Source organism: Balaenoptera borealis, assembly GCF_965194805.1.
Source record: "Balaenoptera borealis genome assembly, chromosome: 11".
In the NCBI taxonomy this organism is placed as follows: Eukaryota; Metazoa; Chordata; class Mammalia; order Artiodactyla; family Balaenopteridae; genus Balaenoptera; species Balaenoptera borealis.
Window position 1 is genome coordinate 47,227,510 of NC_138868.1, and position 18,174 is coordinate 47,245,683.

The window sequence follows — 18,174 nt, forward strand, 5'->3', positions numbered from 1 at the left end:
AAACTCAAAAAATACATAACAATGTATAATGAAACATTTCCCTTCTGTTACCGATCCCTGTCATTCAGTTTCTGTCCCTAGAAGCAATAAAGTTTAACAGAATAATTTATTCTTCCAAAAATAGTATATGCATATACAAGAAAGAATAAAGTACATATTTCTTTTATCTTTTTTACACAGATGATAGCATATTACACACACCTTTTTTTTTACATGTATCACTTTAATTCACACAACAAACATATGAGGCAAGTAATATCATTATCTCCATTTCACAGATGAAAAAATTAAGGCACAGAGAGGTTAAGAAATTTACCTAAAATTACAGATTTTGTAAATGGTAAAGTTGAGATTTGAACCTTGGGTGTCTGACTTCAGAGATCCATTCAGAGTTCCACTCAGAGCTGTTCTTTAATAAGTGACTTTGTTTCTTCTACATTTTATTTATTTATTTTTAATTTTATTTTTTTGAAGTATAATTGATGTACAACATTATATAAATTACAGGTGTACGATGTAGTGATTCACAGTTTTTAAAGGTTATGGTTCATTTATACTTAGTATAAAATATTGGCTATATTCCTCGTGTTGTACACTATATCCTTGTAGCTTATTTTCTACCTAATATTTTGTATCTCTTAATCCCCTACCCCTATATTGCTTTCTCCTTGTGTTGTACACTATATCCTTGTAGCTTATTTTCTACCTAATATTTTGTATCTATCTCTTAATCCCCTACCCCTATATTGCTTTCTCCTACATTTTACTTGTATCTTCAGCTCAGATCTACTTTTTCATTTTTAAAAGCCAGTGTCCAAGAAGTAAATTCAGAACAAACAAAGAATGATGAGTTACCTTGAAATTTTATTTTATTTTATTTTATTTTATTTTTTTTAATTAATTAATTTATTTTTGGCTGTGTTGGGTCTTCGCTTCTGTGTGAGGGCTTTCTCTAGTTGTGGCAAGTGGGGGCCACTCCTCATCGCGGTGCGCGGGCCTCTCACTATCGCGGCCTCTCTTGTTGCGGAGCACAGGCTCCAGACGTGCAGGCTCAGTAATTGTGGCTCACGGGCCCAGTCGCTCCGCGGCATGTGGGATCTTCCCAGACCAGGGCTCGAACCCGTGTGCCCTGCATTGGCAGGCAGATTCTCAACCACTGAGCCACCAGGGAAGCCCCAATTTTATTTTATTTTTACTGCGGATTTTTTTCTCAATTTGAAAAATTGTGGTAAAATACACATAACATAAAAGTTTCCATTTTCATCACGTTTAAGTGTACATTCAGAGGCGTTAAGTACATTCATAATGTTCTGCAGCCACCACCACCATCCATCTCCAGAACTCTTTTTATTTTGCAAAATAGACACTCTATGCCAATTAAACAGTAACTCCTCATTCCTCTCCTCCCATCCCCAGCTCCTGGCAACCGCTTTTCTCTTTCTGTCTCTATGACTTTGACTATTCTAGGTACCTTATATAAATAGAATCACACAGTATTAGTCTTTTTGTGACTGGCTTATGTCACAAAACGACGTCGCATGATGTCCTCAAGCCTCATCCATGTTGTAGCATATGTCAAAATTTCCTTCCTTTTTCAGGCTGAACAATATCCCATTGTATCTATATACTACGTTTTACTTATTCATTCACCTATCGATGGACACTTAGGTTACTTCCATGTTTGAACTGTTACACACACAGTTTTGCACTTGCTTTTTACATTAGCGATACACCTTGGATTTTTTTCTGTATCGGTACCTAATGAGTCTCTTTTATTTTTTTCCTTGTCTTTTCTTCTTTCCTTTTCTTCCTGTTTTGTTTTACAGATGCATAATATTTCAATATTTACAAGCTGTAGTTTCTTTAACCCGTTCCCTAAAGCTGGATATTTAGATTGTTTCCAGTTTTTTTGGGGGGGAAGGGGGTTTCTCTTACAAACAACACTGCAATACAAATATATACAATTTTGCAGTTAGTGTTGATTGAAGATACGCCAATGACCTCATTCCAGCTTTCAAAGCAAGGTTTGGCTCTGTGAGCAGATCTGTGTGGACCTTTCCTAGGGGCTCATTTGCTCTGCTCTTGGGCTGATCTATTGTGATCATATCCTCCCTCCCTTTACTTTGGTGTTGCTTTTGTAAGGTACAGACTTGCAAGGTTAGCCCTGCTGTTCCTGCATTTCTCCAGGGAAGAACTAACACCCAAGGGAATAATAAGGCAGGTAATCCGGTGTCTTTCAAAATGACATTTTAAAAATATTTGTTGAATATATATTAAGCAAAGGGAAAGAAACTGATTTATTAATTAAAATTATATACTTTTTCTTTTATATTAAAAATAAGGAATTTATTACATGCCCTGTATATATCATTGTATTTTATACAATATGAATTTGCCTTTTTTTTTTTTTAATTTTATTTATTTATTTATTTATGTCTGTGTTGGGTCTTCATTTCTGTGCGAGGGCTTCCTCTAGTTGTGGCAAGCGGGGGCCACTCTTCATCGCGGTGCGCGGGCCTCTCACTATCGCGGCCTCTCTTGTTGCGGAGCACAGGCTCCAGATGCGCAGGCTCAGTAACTGTGGCTCAAGGGCCTAGCTGCTCTGCGGCATGTGGGATCTTCCCAGACCAGGGCTTGAACCTGTGTCCCCTGCATTAGCAGGCAGATTCTCAACCACTGCGCCACCAGGGAAGCCCTGAATTTGTCTTTTTTCCCGGTTTTTCCATTATTGATATCATTATCCAGCAACACTCACTAAAGGTAGGGGTAACTTATAAGATATAGTTACAAAGTATTTTTCAAAACATGCTTAGTGATTTTCTGGATTTCATGTAACCAGGATGTTTCACATTTTCAGCAACCTGTTCTTTTTCCAGCTTCCTTTTATAACTTTCTGAACCAAACAAGGGTTAAAAGTAGACAGAACTGTGCTATGCTTTACTCATTGTTAAAATTTTCAGAACCAATAGAATTTTCTAATGGATATGACGTGGACTGTGTGTGTGTGTGTGTGTGTGTGTGTGTGTGTGTGTGTGTGTGTGGTGTGTAGGTGTGGGGAGGGAGGGAGAGAGAGAGAGAGAGAGAAGAATGAGTGTAAGGTTTTTGGCATGAACTGAAAGCATGAAGTGCTTTCAGTTACTGAGCTGGGGAAAGCATGTGGAAGGGGCAGCATGTTACGGGTGTAAATTAGAAATTTGATTTGGAATATGTTAACTTTGAGACGCCTCTTAGACCTCCAGATTGAGATGATAAGAAGTCAGTTGGATATACAAATCTGAGTTCAGGACAAGTTCTAGGCAGAGTTAATATATATGAAGCACTTAAAATGGTACCTTACATATCCTTTTAAACAAGGCGGATCATGACACTCCTTTGTTCAAAATTCTACAGTGACTTTTCATTTTATTCAGAGACAAAGACAAAATCTTTACAGTGCGCCTACAAGGCTCTCCGTGATCTGCTTCCCCTACCCCAACATATTCTACTTGGGTGATGGTAATGCTAGCTGCTATAACAAATAAACCCCACAGTACCAGTGGCTTCACACAATTGAAGTCTGTTTCTTGTTCACCAAAGAGTCCAGTGGGGGTATTCTTGGTCAGCTGGAGACTTTCCTCCATGTAGTTGATTCAGAGATCCAGGCTCCTCTGTCTTCTGTTTTGCCATTCCTTAGAACCTCACAATTCTCTACTTTTAGCTGGTGGAAGGCAGAAAGAGAGAGGGAAGAAGCCTCATTTGTTTCTTTAAATGTTAATTAATTAATTCATCTCATTTGCTTATTTAAAAAAAAATTTTTTTTAAATTGAAATATAGTTGATTTACAATGCTGTGCCAATCTCTGCTGTACGGCAAAGTGACTCAGTTATACACATATGGACATTCTTTTTTTAATATTCTTTTACATTATGGTTTATCACAGGACACTGAATACAGTTCCTTGTGCTATACAGTAGGATCTTGTTGTTTATCCATCCTATATATAATAGTTTACATTTGTTAATCCCCAACTCCCAGTCCTTCTCTCCCCCACTCCCCTCCCCCTTGGCAGCCACAAGTTTGTTCTTTATGTCTGTGAGTCTGTTTCTGTTTTATAGATAGGTTCATTTGTGCCATATTTTAGATTCCACATATAAGTGATATCATATGGTATTTGTCTTTCTCTTTATGACTTACTTCACTTAGTGTGATTATCTCTAGTTGCATCCATGTTGCTGCAAATGGCAATAGTTCTTTCTTTTTTTATGGCTGTGTAGTATTCCACTGCATATATATACCACATGTTCTTTATCCATGCATCTCTCTTTTTTTTTTTTTTTTTTTAATTTTTATTTATTTATTTATTTATTTTTGGCTGTGTTGGGTCTTCGTTGCTGTGCGAGGGCTTTCTCTAGTTGCGGCAAGTGGGGGGCCACTCTTCATCGCGGTGCGCGGGCCTCTCACTGTCGCGGCCTCTCTTGTTGCGGAGCACAGGCTCCAGACGTGCAGGCTCAGTAGTTGTGGCTCACGGGCCCAGTCGCTCCGCGGCATGTGGGATCTTCCCAGACCAGGGCTCGAACCTGTGTCCCCTGCATCGGCAGGCAGATTCTCAACCACTGCGCCACCAAGGAAACCCCTATCCATGCATCTCTTGATGGACATTTAGGTTGTTTCCATGTCTTGGCTATTGTGAATAGTGCTGCTATGAACATAGGGGTGCATGTATCTTTTTGAATTATAGTTTTGTCTGGGTATATGCCCAGGAGTGGGATTGCTGGATCACATGGTAATTCTATTTTTAGTTTTCTGAGGAAGCTCCATACTGTTTTTCATAGTGGCTACACCAACTTACATTCCCACCAACAGTGTAGGAAGGGTTCCCTTTTCTCTCATTTGCTTCTTTTTTTATTTATTTTAAAAAATTTTGGCTGCACTTGGTCTTCGTTGCGGTGTGTGGGCTTCTCTCTAGTTGTGGCATGCTGGCTGCAGAGCTCGTGGGCTCCAGAGCGTGGGCTCAGTAGTTGCAGCGTGTGGGCTTAGTTGCCCTGCGGCATGTGGGATCTTAGTTCCCCGACCAGGGATCGAACCCAAGTCCCCTGCATTGAAAGGTGGATTCTTAACCACTGGACCACCAGGGAAGTCCCCTCATTTGCTTCTTCTTCTTCTTTTTTTTAAATCATTTATTTGGTTGTGCTGGGTCTTAGTTGCAGCCGGCAGACTCCTTAGTTGCAGCTCGCAGGCTCCTTAGTTGTGGTATGTGAACTTTTAGTTGCAGCATGCACATGGGATCTATTTCCCTGACCAGGGATCAAACCCGGCCCCCTGCATTGGAAGCACGGAGTCTTAACCACTGCGCCACCGGGAAGTCCCCCCTCATTTGCTTCTTAAATACACTAATCTAGCAGTGACACACATAAAGTCCTTCACATATTCTATTGGTGAGAACCAGTCACATGACCAACATGTGACTGCAAGTGGGGTGGGAAACGTTGTCCCTGACCAGGCAGCTGCTTCCTAGGAACAGCTCCACACACTGTGGAAAGGGAAACATGATTATTTGGTGAACTGCAAGCCAACATCACCACACCTACCATCTTCTCCCACTCCTCCCACCCCCAACACTTCCCAGCCACCCTAACCTTCTTATTGCTCCTTGACCACTCCAGGCACACTTTTGCCTCATGCTCTTTCCTGGATTTATCTTCCCTCAGATGTTGACTTGCTCTCTCTCAGATCCTTCATGCTGAAGTGGGTGCCCCAGGTTGCCGCTTATTAAGAGTATATTATGTTCCAGATATTTAAAATTCCTTTCTTCATTCATTAAAAAAAATTAATTTATGAAACTTAAAAGCAGTCTTGTGGGGGTAACGTTGATTATTCTCATTCCAGAGAAGTTAACTGATGTGCCTCAGCTCATATAGCTAGTAGGAGTGGGGGTGAGGATTTAAACTAAAACTTAAAAGCATTCAGCTCTGTTTTTTTTCTCTGACTCTGGCAGAAGCTATCATTCTGCCAAACATATTTCCTATTGGGAGGGAGATCACTTTACAGTTGAGTATTCTGGGCCTCTGAGCAGTTACATTTCCCAGGGCAAATTAATACAGTCTTTCGTTTCTAACTTGTTTTATGAGTTGAGTTAGTGTGAGAGGTCTCCTAGCACCTGATCACCCTGGACACATTGGATAAAAAGTTTCTGGGCTTCCAACTGAGGATAATTAAGACTTTTTGAAGTCTCTTCTTCCACGTGACTCCCAGAGTGATCATTCTAAGATGTGAGTCAGCTCTTGTCACTCCTCAGCTTTATTTTTTAAAAATTAAGGCTCTGTATTATTATTTTTTAAATTTATTTATTTTTAAATTCTTGGCTGCGTTGGGTCTTCATTGCTGTGCGCAGGCTTTCTCTAGTTGCAGAGTGCAGGGTCTACTCTTTGCGGTGTGTGGGCTTCTCATTGCAGTGCCTTGCACAGGCTTCAGTAGTTGTGGCACGCGGGCTTAGTTACTCCGCAGCATATGGGATCTTCCTGGACCAGGGCTCGAACCCGTGTACCCTGCATTGGCAGGCGGATTCTTAACCACTGTGTCACCAGGGAAGTCCCTCCTCAGCTTGAATTCCTGCAGTTTACCATTCCTCTAACACAGGGTAAATTTACAGGGTAAATTCTTTAGCTTGGCATTGGAAGCCTTTCCTGCTCTGTCCCCCTCCTCTCTCCCTGGTTTTATCTCTTTTTAATTCTCTATCTCCCAGAGAAATGAATTACTTGTTGTTGCCTGTATGCAACCATTTTAATCTGTCACTCCCTGTTGTTGCACACGCTGCCTGAATCATCCTTTCCTCCCCCTTTTACTTGAGAAATTCTTTTTGATCCTTTGGAACTCAGGTCGGATTATATCTCCTTCTGGAAGGCTTCCCTGACCATCCCCCAACCTGGAAAGATGCCCCCCTTCTGTGCTTTGTAACCATTTAGCTCTCTAAGCCTCCTCTACTGTCTCTGCATCCCCAGCATGCAAGATAGGGTGAGGCATCACCCTAAATGCACTTTGTGAAGCTACCTTTTCTACACTTTTCTCTTACTAGTTCAGGCAGGTTACATACAAAGAGGAGCAGGTACTATGGTTCCAAGTGACATTGGCTGTGACCTCCAAGCCACACCCCCCCCAAACCAATACTTAAGAGAGGTACCCAGGAGAGAACCCAGGAGATAGCCCAGGGTCAGCCCTTGGGGAAGCCAGCTGCCTTCTAGGGCCTTTAGCAGCAGCCTGCCAGAGCAAACCCTAGGCACACCTCTTGCTGGAATAATAATATAATCTCTAATATTTATTGAGTGCCTTCTACTTCCAGGCACTATTCTGACTACATAACCTGTATGCGTATTTATCTCATGTAATCTTCACAGAAAACATGACTGCTGGCACCTGGAGATTGCCCAAGGTCACACAGTAAATGATAAAGTCCAGATTCAAATCTAAGCATTCCGTTTCTAGAGCCCATTTTAGTAACCACTCTACATATTGCCTTCTTGGTTTCTGATCTCCAGTTTCCTGCTTAGCTTCTGTGGGAAACCAAATCGCAGGGTCCCAACACAAGTACCAGGAGGCAAGTTTCTCTCCTCCTCATCACCCACTTCTCTCAGGAGGATGGACTCAGGGATGGAACTGAGAATTCTCAGAAGCAGAAGGGGAGCTCCCAAGTGGCATGGGTCTCTGGAGGCTCTAGGAGAGAAAAAGGGACAGCCTGGTGCATGGGAAAAGGCCTGGCTGGACTCGGGGGGAGGGAGCGGGGACTAACCACGAGCCCAGGATTCTGGTCCAGGCTTTGTCTCTTAGACTCTATGTAACCCTGGGGAAAGACCTTGCTTCTTTCTGAGCCTTAGTTTCCCCATTTGTAAGCCAAGGGTAAACATAGGGCGGGCAGATCCACCTCGGCCAAAAGAGGGGGAATCCTCAGCTCTACTCGGGAAAGGGCCGGGCGTGGACGTTAGGGAGCGGGGTCAGGGAGAAGGGGCTATCTGGGGTCTAGGCCGGTGGGCTTCCTGGAGTTCGGATGAGGTGGGCTTCCGAGCTCAATCCTGCGACCCTATTGCTGTGACAGGGCCGGTCTAAACAGGAGACCGCCGGACCTCTAGTGGGAGGCGGAGCGTGGGCCAGGGTCCCGGCTCTGCGGGATGCGTCCATCCATCCCGCACCTCCTCTGCCTTCCCTAAAGGAGTCGCAGCCCCGAGCGGGTGGAGGTTGCAGGCGACCCAGTAGTTGCCCGCCGCGCTGCGGAGACCGCCTGGGAAGCTGCGGCCAGCCTGCCCGAAGAGCATCACGTCATCCTTTCCGCGAGGCGCCCGCCCCCTCCCCGAAGGCGCCTGCGCAGGCGCGGCGGGAGGGGGGCCGCGGTGGGGGTTCTCCTCAGCGCTTTACGCCCTTTTCCAGGCTCGCTCCGGCCGCGGCGCTCTCGGCTGGCGGCGGCGGCGGCGCGGAGGGGAAGGCGTCCAGGATGCGGCGCGGGGCGGCCCGGTGCCCCCCTGCCCCGTCACGGCAGCCGCGGCGGCCGCGGGGACCGGGCCAAGGCCGGGGGCGGCGGCCGGAGCCGCGGTAGCGTCGGCGGCGGCGGGAGGGGCGGCCTGAGGGCGGGCGGGCGCCCGGTGCGGGGGCTCCGCGCTCCGCACGGCCCGGCCCGGCTCGGCCCCGGCGCCATGAGCGGCGGCGGCGGCGGCGGCGGAGGGGGCTCGGCGCCCAGTCGCTTCGCCGACTACTTTGTCATCTGCGGGCTGGACACTGAGACCGGGCTGGAGCCGGACGAGCTGTCGGGTGAGTGCGCGCTGAGCCCGGGGCTGCTTCCCCGCGGCCGCCGGGGACCCCCGAGGAAACCACCCCACCTCCGCTTTGTCCCGGGAGCAGGGCGAGGGTCGGTCGGAAGGACCCAGGGCGGGCGCGGAGTAGGGGGCGTCACTCTGGAGGAGGGGAAACGGGCGAGGGCCTCTGAGCCTTGAGGGTTCCGAACGACCCCTGCTCCCCGCTGAGCTGTGACCACGTCCTCCCGGACGAGGAGGAGAGAAGGGTTGTCTTCACAGTCTGGTGAAGGTTGAGTGACTTAGTATAAAATAAAGGGAAGCTTGTCCTCGAACACCCATTAGGGAGGGAGGAAGATATCCCACGTCCTGGTGAAAGTAAGTTCCACCCAGACTGAAAAAAAAACAAACCAAAAACTTGGTGAGTTTATTTGGCCTCTTCCCAAGAAGGCTGTGATTGCAGTTCCTCAAAACCGTTCTAACCGAGCGCTGGGCTGGGCCCCCTGGGTTGATGGGACGTGAAGTAATAAAGTGAACTTGGGCCACACCAAGAAGGATGAGAACTCCCTTACATCTAGAAAGGGCTTGTACCCTGGGGCCGTGCCTTTTTATTGAAAATAATTTATGTCCTTTATGAGGCCAGCGTCATTTGTGAATAAAAGGGCAGCAGCCTAGTTGGAGAGCCTGGGTTGCGTAGTGATGCTTCTCAAGTCATCTTTCGAAGGGAAGTGGTGGGGAAGTGAAGATAGGGCCCAGATCAGATTTGGCACTAATTGCCCAAGAGTGTCAGAATTGTAAAATCCTATGAATTCCACTGCACCGGTGTCAGAGTTGTAAAATCCCCGCGAACTCCACTGCACCGTCATTGGAGCCTTTGAATCTCAAGGTTTGGAAAAGTTTTTGTCTGGAGTGTCCAGTTTGCAGGTTTCGTGTGGGTGGAGGTTTGTTGTGTCATCCTGATTTGATGAGAGATACTCCTTTCTACTGTTCTGTCATGATGTGTTTACTGTAAAGTTTCTCTCCTGAGGGTGATTATCCTGTTGACTAATTTTACTTTGCTTCAGAGATGACAGGAGAGGTTTTGTGTGGGTTTTTTTTCCCCCATCAGAAAAATTTCAGTGTTTCTTATGAAAAAAAAAAAAGGTGCATACTTCGAAATGGACTTCTTTTTTTTTTAAGTGTGTTGTATCACATTTATTGATTTGCATATGTTGAACCATTCTTAAATCCCAGGGATAAATCCCCCTTGGTCGTGGTGTATGATCCTTTTAATGTGTTATCGAATTTGGTTTGTTAATATTTTATTGAGAATTTTTACACCTATATTCATCAGGGATACTGGCCTACAGTTTTTTTTCCTTGTAGTGTCCTTACCTGGCTTTGGTATCAGAGTGGCCTCGTAAAATGAGTTTGGAAGTGTTCTGACCTCTTCAGTTTTTTGGAAGAGTTTAACAAAGATTGATGTTAATTCTTCTTTAAATGTTTGGTAGAATTCACTAGGGATACCATCTGGTCCTTGGTTTTTCTTGTTGGGAGGTTTTTGATTACTGATTCAATTTCCTTACTCATTATTGGTTTGCTCAGATTTTCTATTTTCTCATGATTCAGTCTTGGTAGGTTGTACGTTTCTAGAAATTTATCCATTTCTTTTAGATTGTCCAATTTGTCAAAATGGACTTTTAAAAAAGTGGTAAATTAATGACCTTTAACAAGATCAGAGCAAATACACTATTTCCTCAAATCAATAGCAGGTGGAGAAAAAATCATGAAGCAGTAATACAGCTAATACTAGGCCTCTTGTTGGGGGTAGTTTTAAGTTCACTTTTTTAGGTCTTCAAATTTTTATAATACTGATGTTAATTTTTCATGTGTGTTTCCTATTTGTTAAATTTGTGACTTTGCGATGTATCAGTAGTTGTTGGAATTCAGTTCATGGTACTGGAGCTAGAAGGGACCTCAGAGAGGAAAATGAGGCCCAGGAAGGACAGTAGGGCCTATGTCCTGTTAGTTAATTGCTTGACTTTGATCCAGTGCTCCTCTCGTGACACTAAACTGCATCTCATTGCTTGGCTGGGTCTTTAGAAAACACTAACATGTTGAGAAAGACTAAAAATGACACAGTTCTCCCCAGTAAAAGAAACTTTAAATTGGTGGAATAAACCAGTGTTATTTTTATGTTGTGCCTCTAAGTGTCTATTAAATTATATAGACATTCGATTTTAAAAAATAAAGAGAATGTTTTGCAAATGGTAAAGCTTAGGAGTGGAGCCGGGAAGTGATTTGTCAGTGAGAGCATGGGTTTTGGGGTTAAACATTCTTGCTCTGCTGTTGACTAACTCTGTGACTGGGGGCCAAGTTAGATAACTCTGCTGGGGTCCTCATTATGAAAAAGAGAATGTAAATAAAAAGTGTCTCATCAAGTAGACTCTCAAAAGGTTAATTCTCTTTTAGTGAATATCTGTTAATTATGTGGCTTTTCAGCAAGCTCAAATTATATACCTGTGAAAGCTTATTGAGAGAATAAAGAAGGGGGGGGATGAGCTGTATAAAATGTGTAAGGAAAGGTATTTTTCTGTCTTTTTAAGTGTGGTTGCAGTAGTGGAATGCCAAGACTATTTATTCAATAGGTGACCTTTGTTAGAATAAGCACTGATTGAAGGATTTCTTCTTTTCCTTCATTTCATTTCTGGTGGGTTGATAGGGGAATCTGGACTACCCAGAGGGAATCTTTGAGGAAAACAAAACAGAATACAAATAGCTCTTTGCGGGTCAGTCTTGCGACTCTCCAGGGTGCATTTTCTCTCTGCCTTATAGCTCCTAAACTGATGATGTCACGGTAAGTGAAACTACAGGAAATTGTGAATTGCACCCAGGTTCTCTAGGGAGGTACCAAGGAGTCTATGTTCTCTACAAGCAAATTAAGATATACATCAGATAGCTTCTATACTCTAGGAGTGAATCCAGAACAAGCAGATCAAAGATGCTCAGTGTTCCTTCTGGCTTTATGGAGAAAGGTTAAGATTCATTTTTTTCTGTTTGCAGCAATAAGCATAGAGCTTGCTGTGTTGAATATAGACTCTGATCATTGAATTTATAGGAGTCTCTCCGTGTCACCTCTCCCCTTTCCTCTAGACTTAAGCATTTAGGCAAGTCATGTAGTTATTTGTTGTGCAAGGAACAGAGGAAGATATGAAAATTAATTTTGTTTTCTCTTCTGGTTAGTTGAGGGAGTACTTTGGGTTGAAGGAGAGAAGGGTAATCCATTGGTGAAGCAGAAGTCTAGCCAACTTTAGGAAATGGTATCTGCTTGTTAGCTTTTTCAGTTTGTCAAGGAGATAAGCAAATCTGGAAAAAACGTTTTTGATTTTCATTTTTCGTTATTGTTGGCCCATTCTAAGTGGGGAGGCAGATGGTAGTAGAGCCCAGTCCCTCTTTCTGCCTCTTTGATGGATGTTCTGGGCATCTTCATTTTCCCTTTTTCTTCTTATGGTCACCACCAGGTAACTGCAGGAGAAGGTTTACCATGACATGGGAGTCCTGAGTTTGCTTTCCCTATCTCTGCCTGAGAGTTAAGTTTCCAGAATGCTAATAACCTATTTCTTACTATGGAATCTTTACGTTCCTCTGCACTGACCTGCACCCAGCATTGAGATATAAGTATCCTAGGTTTATGCATCCACTACTGCAGTTTCCCAGGCTCTGAGTGGTGGGTCTTGCCAAGAATTGAAGAGAGGGCTTAGGAACATAGATAGTTGGGAAACTGGCCAGTGTCCTGTATGAACCTGCTTAGAACACTGACATACCCTGAAATCATCTCTTAATGTCATCATTAGAAGAGAGAAAAAATGCTCCCTGTCCAGGAAAGCCAGAGGACTGGTCAGATCCTACTTCTCCTTAACTATATTGGGCAATGAAATTAGAACAACAGAATCACGGAATGTCAAACATGGAAGCTCTCTTAGAGACTATATAACCTTCTGATTTTACAGATGAGGAAACTGAGGCTCTGAGAAAGTTGGAGAATATTTGTTTCCCTTGCCACGTTTTATCCTTCTTTTCTCGTACTTGAGTGATGCTTTGCATGCTTTGCAGTAGTTTGATGAGTGTGGGGGAGACAAGTAAAATACTTGTCTGGCAGGGGCAGTAGCAGACATGGCAGTCTTGTCTAGTGCAGGTTTCCGTTTCATGTTAAGCAAGAATACTGTGCATGATTATCAAGAGAGAGATCTTAATTTTTTTGGCTTTTTCTTTTTTAATATAGTTTTAAAAATTTGTTTATTCTATTTATTTTTGACTGCGTTGGGTCTTCGTTGCTGCGCGCGGGCTTTCTGTAGTTGAGGCGAGTGGGGGCTACTCTTCGTTGTGGTGCACGGGCTTCTCATTGCAGTGGCTTCTCTTGTTGTGGAGCACGGGCTCTAGGCGTGCGGGCTTCAGTAGTTGTGGCACACTGGCTCAGTAGTTGTGGCTCGCGGACCTATTTGCTCCGTGGCATGTGGGATCTTCCTAGACCAGGGTTCGAACCCGTGTCCCCTGTGTTGGCAGGCGGATTCCCAACCACTGCGCCACCAGGGAAGCCTAGCTTTTTCTTTTAATGTAATTTCACACCAAACATTGACATGAATGGTACAAAGAACTTCAGTACATCCTTTTTCCAGAGTCACTGTTAACATTTTGCTCCAGTTGCTTTATCACTTATATATGTCTTATCTTTCTAATATATAAAAAATCTTTATTGAGATTTAATTTTATTTAAAGTACACAATTCAGTGTTTTTTAGTATATTCAGAGTTGTGAAAGCATGACTAAAATCAATTTTAGAATATTTTCATCACCCTCCCCCCAAAACCTATACCCGTTAGCAGTTACTTCCCATATCCTTCCAACTCCCTAACACCCCAGCTCTAAGCAACCACTAATCTACTTTTTTTTTTCCTCCTCGGGTGAAAAAACTTTTATTTTCTTATCACCAAATCAGTACTAGTTCACATCATTATTCTTCACATCCATGATAATAAGAACAACTTAATCTCTTCATAGTAGTTAACATTTTAATATAGATCCTTCTAGACCTTTTATTAAAATGAAAGTTATTTTTGTTATTGTACTTATAATTTCGTAAAAACAGGTGCTGATGAGTTGGAGAAAGAAGAGAGTTTGAGGGCAGTAGGTTGATTGGGAACCACTAATCTACCTTTGATCTTTATGGATTTGTCTATTCTGGATATTTCATATAAATGGAATCATACAATGTATGGTCTTTTGTGATTGGCTTCTTTCACCTAGCATGTTTTCAAGGTTCATCTATGTTGTAGCATGTATCAGTATATCATTTCTTCTTATGGCTGAATGATATTGTATAAATATACCACATTTTACTTATCATAAGTTGATGGACATTTGGGTGATTTATATACTTTTTGGTTATTATAAATAATGCTACTGTAAACATTTGTGTACATATATTTGTGTGGACATATGTTTTCATATCTCTTAGGTATATACCTAGGAGTGGAATAGCTGGGTCGTATGGCAATTCTATGTTTAACCTTTTGAGAAATTGCAGACTGTTTTCCAAAACAGCTGCACCGGTTTACATTCCCACTAGCAGTGTTTGAGGGTTCCACACTCTATATCCTCACCAACACTTATTATCTTTTTGCTCATGGGCATCCTAGTGGGTGTAAAGTGGGTATCTAGTGGGTATCTCAGTGTGGTTTTGATTTGCATATTCTTGATGACTAAGAAGGATATCTTATTTAAAAGAAAAAAAAAGTTATCTCTTCTCAGAGATGAAGTGGATATAAAAAGTTTGATGAGCCAGTTTCAAACAGGGAGTCAATTTGAAATAACCTTAATTTTTATTTTCCTCTACCAATCTGGTCAATTCAGCACAGATTCTCTCATGATCATTTTATAAAGGCATCCCTGCTCCGAAGCTCAGACTCCTAGCTGAAGCAAAACTCAAATCCTGGTAGCTTATGTCAGGCATCTGTGGATACTTCCAGAGTTCAGGGTAGAAGGGGGAGATTTCCTAAGTTAGGTCATGTGTTTCCTTTTATAAGGTAGAGCAAATAAGAAGTCAAGAGGAGACACTACTAGCACACAGAAAACAATTACAGAGCATCCCCAAGGCGATTTAAAATTATATGCTAAATTTAGTTGGAGAGGCTATATTTTTAACATAAGAGCACCCTACTTTACACTCTCTCAGGTAGGGAGGATCACATTGAAGGTAAGTGGATTTTACTTTAATAACAATGGGGCTCTGTTCCTCTCTTCTTAGGAGGAAATCCCGAGTCACTGTGTTTCGTGCTTAAACCAAATTCTCTTAGACTCTGTTCCGCCCTTCCTTCCTTCTGTACTAGATTATAAATAAAGGTTTCTTTGCCTAGGGCCTCCTTCGGCAATACCCATTTCCAGTCCTATATCCTTTTATAAGCTTGTTTTTTTTGCTAACTCTAGTGGAAGGTGTACTTGTACTTGGCTTGGCTTCTCAATTCCTGTTGCCATCCCTGGATTTGAATTACTGTCAGGTGGTCTTAGAGGTCTCTCAGGAACCCAGGTACACATGAGGGAACCTATACTTGATATGTTTTAGGTTACTGCTGATATGGCGTAGGACCTAGTAAAAGAGAGAAAGCCTTGCCCTTTAGAAGCTGGTGACTTCTTGTGGAATTCGGTGATTACACAGAGACTATCGTTGCCAGATTTTTAGGTTTAGTTCTCAAAAGTTATTAAGTGAGGCAGTTACTGGTCAAATGTCTATGTTCCAGATGTTTTGTGATGACTGATTTTAGTTTGGAGTATACAGAACCCTGGACTGGGTTTGTGAGTGTCAGAGTCCTGTCGTGGTGGAAAATGGGGGCATGTGCTAGCTTTCAAGCTATTTTCTTCCAAGTGTGCTTCCAAGGGGTCGGGTATGGCTCCAGGAAGTTAGGTGGGAACAGCTATGGTTTAGACCATCAAGTTTCTCAAATGTTATACTTAGGATATTTGCTTGATGGTCATCCACGGGATCTATCATAGTTTCTTGTTAAAAAGAACCAGGTTAGTAATTCCTGTTTGTTTGTTTCGTTCATTAGTGCGATGGGCAATTCAGGTCAAAATTTTGCTAGGCCATCTGTGGTCTACTGAATGGGCTGAACTAGTTGCATTAGTCTAAAATGTTTTCATGGAGTGCTGAGAGGCTGAGAGCAGGGAGATGTGTGGCGGTTCCTCTTTTTTTAAAATTTATTTATTTTTTAAATTAGTTAATTAATTTATTAGTTATATTTGGTTGCATTGGGTCTTCGTTGCTGCGTGCGGGCTTTCTCTAGTTGCGGTGAGCGGGGGCTGCTCTTCGTTGCAGTGGGCAGGCTTCTCATTGCGGTGACTTCTCTTGTTGCGGAGCACGGGCTCTAGGCCGTACGGGCTTCAGTAGTTGCAGCACGTGGGCTCAGTAGTTGTGGCTTGCAGGCTGTAGAGCGCAGGCTCAGTAGTTGTGGTGCACGGGCTTAGTTGCTCCATGGCATGTGGGATCTTCCCGGACCAGGGCTCGAACCCGTGTCCCCTGCATTGGCAGGCAGGTTCTTAACCACTGTGCCACCAGGGAAGCCCCTGGAGGTTCCTCTTATTAAGCTTCATCCCTCTGTGAGTGTGGGATTTCTTGTTTTCTAAACTACTTCTAGGTGGCAAAACATAATATAAGTGTGCATTCATTTATATTGGTCACAGAATCAAAAACTGTCAGAGCTAGATCTGAGATAGTCCAGCCACCACTTTTGACAGATGGTAATGATTAATATTTGTAAATGATTTAATAGTTTTTAAACAGTTTTTAATATTTTCAGTCCCCTTTGAAAATATAATTTTTTGTCCACTGTTACCCAGAAAGTTAGAAAGAACTGTTAGAATCCAGGTCTGTCTGCTGTCTCACCAGTGATGAGATTATTCTTTTTTTTTTTTGGCTGCGTCATGTGGCTTTCAGGATCTTAGTTCCCCGACCAGGGATTGAACCTGAGCCCTCAGCAATGAAAGCCCAGAGTCCTAACCACTGGACCGCCAGGGAATTCCCGAGATTATTCTTTTAAAATGATAGACTTGGGAATACTGAAGCAATGGCTTAATCACTGAGTAGCAGAGCTGTGGCATGGCCTCTTTGATCAGTCCCCAACCCACAATGCAGTAGAGGAACTCTGTCAGGGGAGGAGTCAGGTCACTCGTTTTTTGAATTGTAGTTAAGGCTGTTTGTTATTTTTTATATATATATTTTCCTGTCTCCCTATTCTTATCAGTTCTGGAAATGTTTTTCTTAGACCAAATAGTTACTGGGGCTTTGTTTCTAAGAAGTTCTGTTTTTTGTGTGGCTGTTTCAGGATATTTTATGCTGTTTGTCTGAGGTCTGTTTTCTTTGAAAAGAAAAAAAAGAGGTTTGCACCTACTAACCTCAGAAATCCCTCAGTGTAGCCTGCAGGTTGCATCTTTTTGTGGTTGTTGTTGGGTGCTGGCTATGACTTCTGATTTACCATATTCTTTATAATGAAGGGTAATGGGAAGCAACTAAGAAACTTTCAGGATTTTTTGTTTTTTTGAATTTTTGAATTTTATTTAATTTATTTTTTTATACAGCAGGTTCTTATTAGTTATCTGTTTTATACATATTAGTGTATACATGTCAATCCCAATATCCCAGTTCATCCCACCACCACCACCTCCCCTGCCACTTTCTCCCTTGGTGTCCATACGTTTTGTTCTCTACATCTGTGTCTCTATTTCTGCCCTGCAAACCGGTTCATCTGTACCATTTTTCTAGGTTCCACATATATGCGTTAATATACGATATTTGTTTTTCTCTTTCGGACTTCACTTTGTATGACAGTCTCTAGATCCATCCACGTCTCTACAAATCACCCAATTTCGTTCCTTTTTATGGCTGAGTAATATTCCATTGTATATATGTACTACATCTTCTTTATCCATTCGTCTGTCGATGGGCATTTAGGTTGCTTCCATGACCTGGCTATTGTAAAGAAACTTTCAGGATTTTTAAAGTCAGGAAGACAGAGAAGGAAATGATTTAGAAATAATAATCATAAGCCATGATTTATAAGTGGATAAACCCAATTTACAACAAATTACATTCATTAAAGACAGTAATACATTAGAATTACTCTCCAGGAATGTCAAAAGAATTGGTTCCTTTCTCAGTTGTGTCATCTCTGGTGTCCTTTTTTTCTTTATTTTTGTAGTTTTAGAATAATGGCTTTCTAACAATGTCATGAAGATAGGTATTAATTATCGTTATATTGTTGAAGAAAACCAGAGGTTTTATTTTGAGTAAGTTAAATGTCTCTTTTCTTGTTTTCCCCATAGTCTTTTTTTTTTTTTAATTAAAAAAAAATATTTATTTATTTATTTTTTGGCTGCATCAGGTCTTAGTTGT

The 18,174-nt window shown here is 42.5% G+C and overlaps 1 protein-coding gene across 3 annotated transcripts in view; it reads left to right on the forward strand.

Moving 5' to 3' along the window:
* The first annotated feature begins 8,344 nt into the window (after positions 1–8,344).
* The window catches only part of DENND5A (DENN domain containing 5A), a 108,932-nt gene continuing 99,102 nt past the window's right edge, over positions 8,345–18,174 (forward strand). For 2 of the 3 annotated variants that reach the window (XM_082341408.1, XM_082341409.1), the window contains exon 1: positions 8,347–8,772. In XM_082341408.1, the coding sequence (XP_082197534.1) occupies positions 8,658–8,772 (115 nt within the window). In that variant the 5' untranslated portion in view covers positions 8,347–8,657. Of the gene's footprint in view, positions 8,773–18,174 lie in introns of all 3 variants that reach the window. The other variant, XM_082341410.1, reaches the window with a different exon arrangement.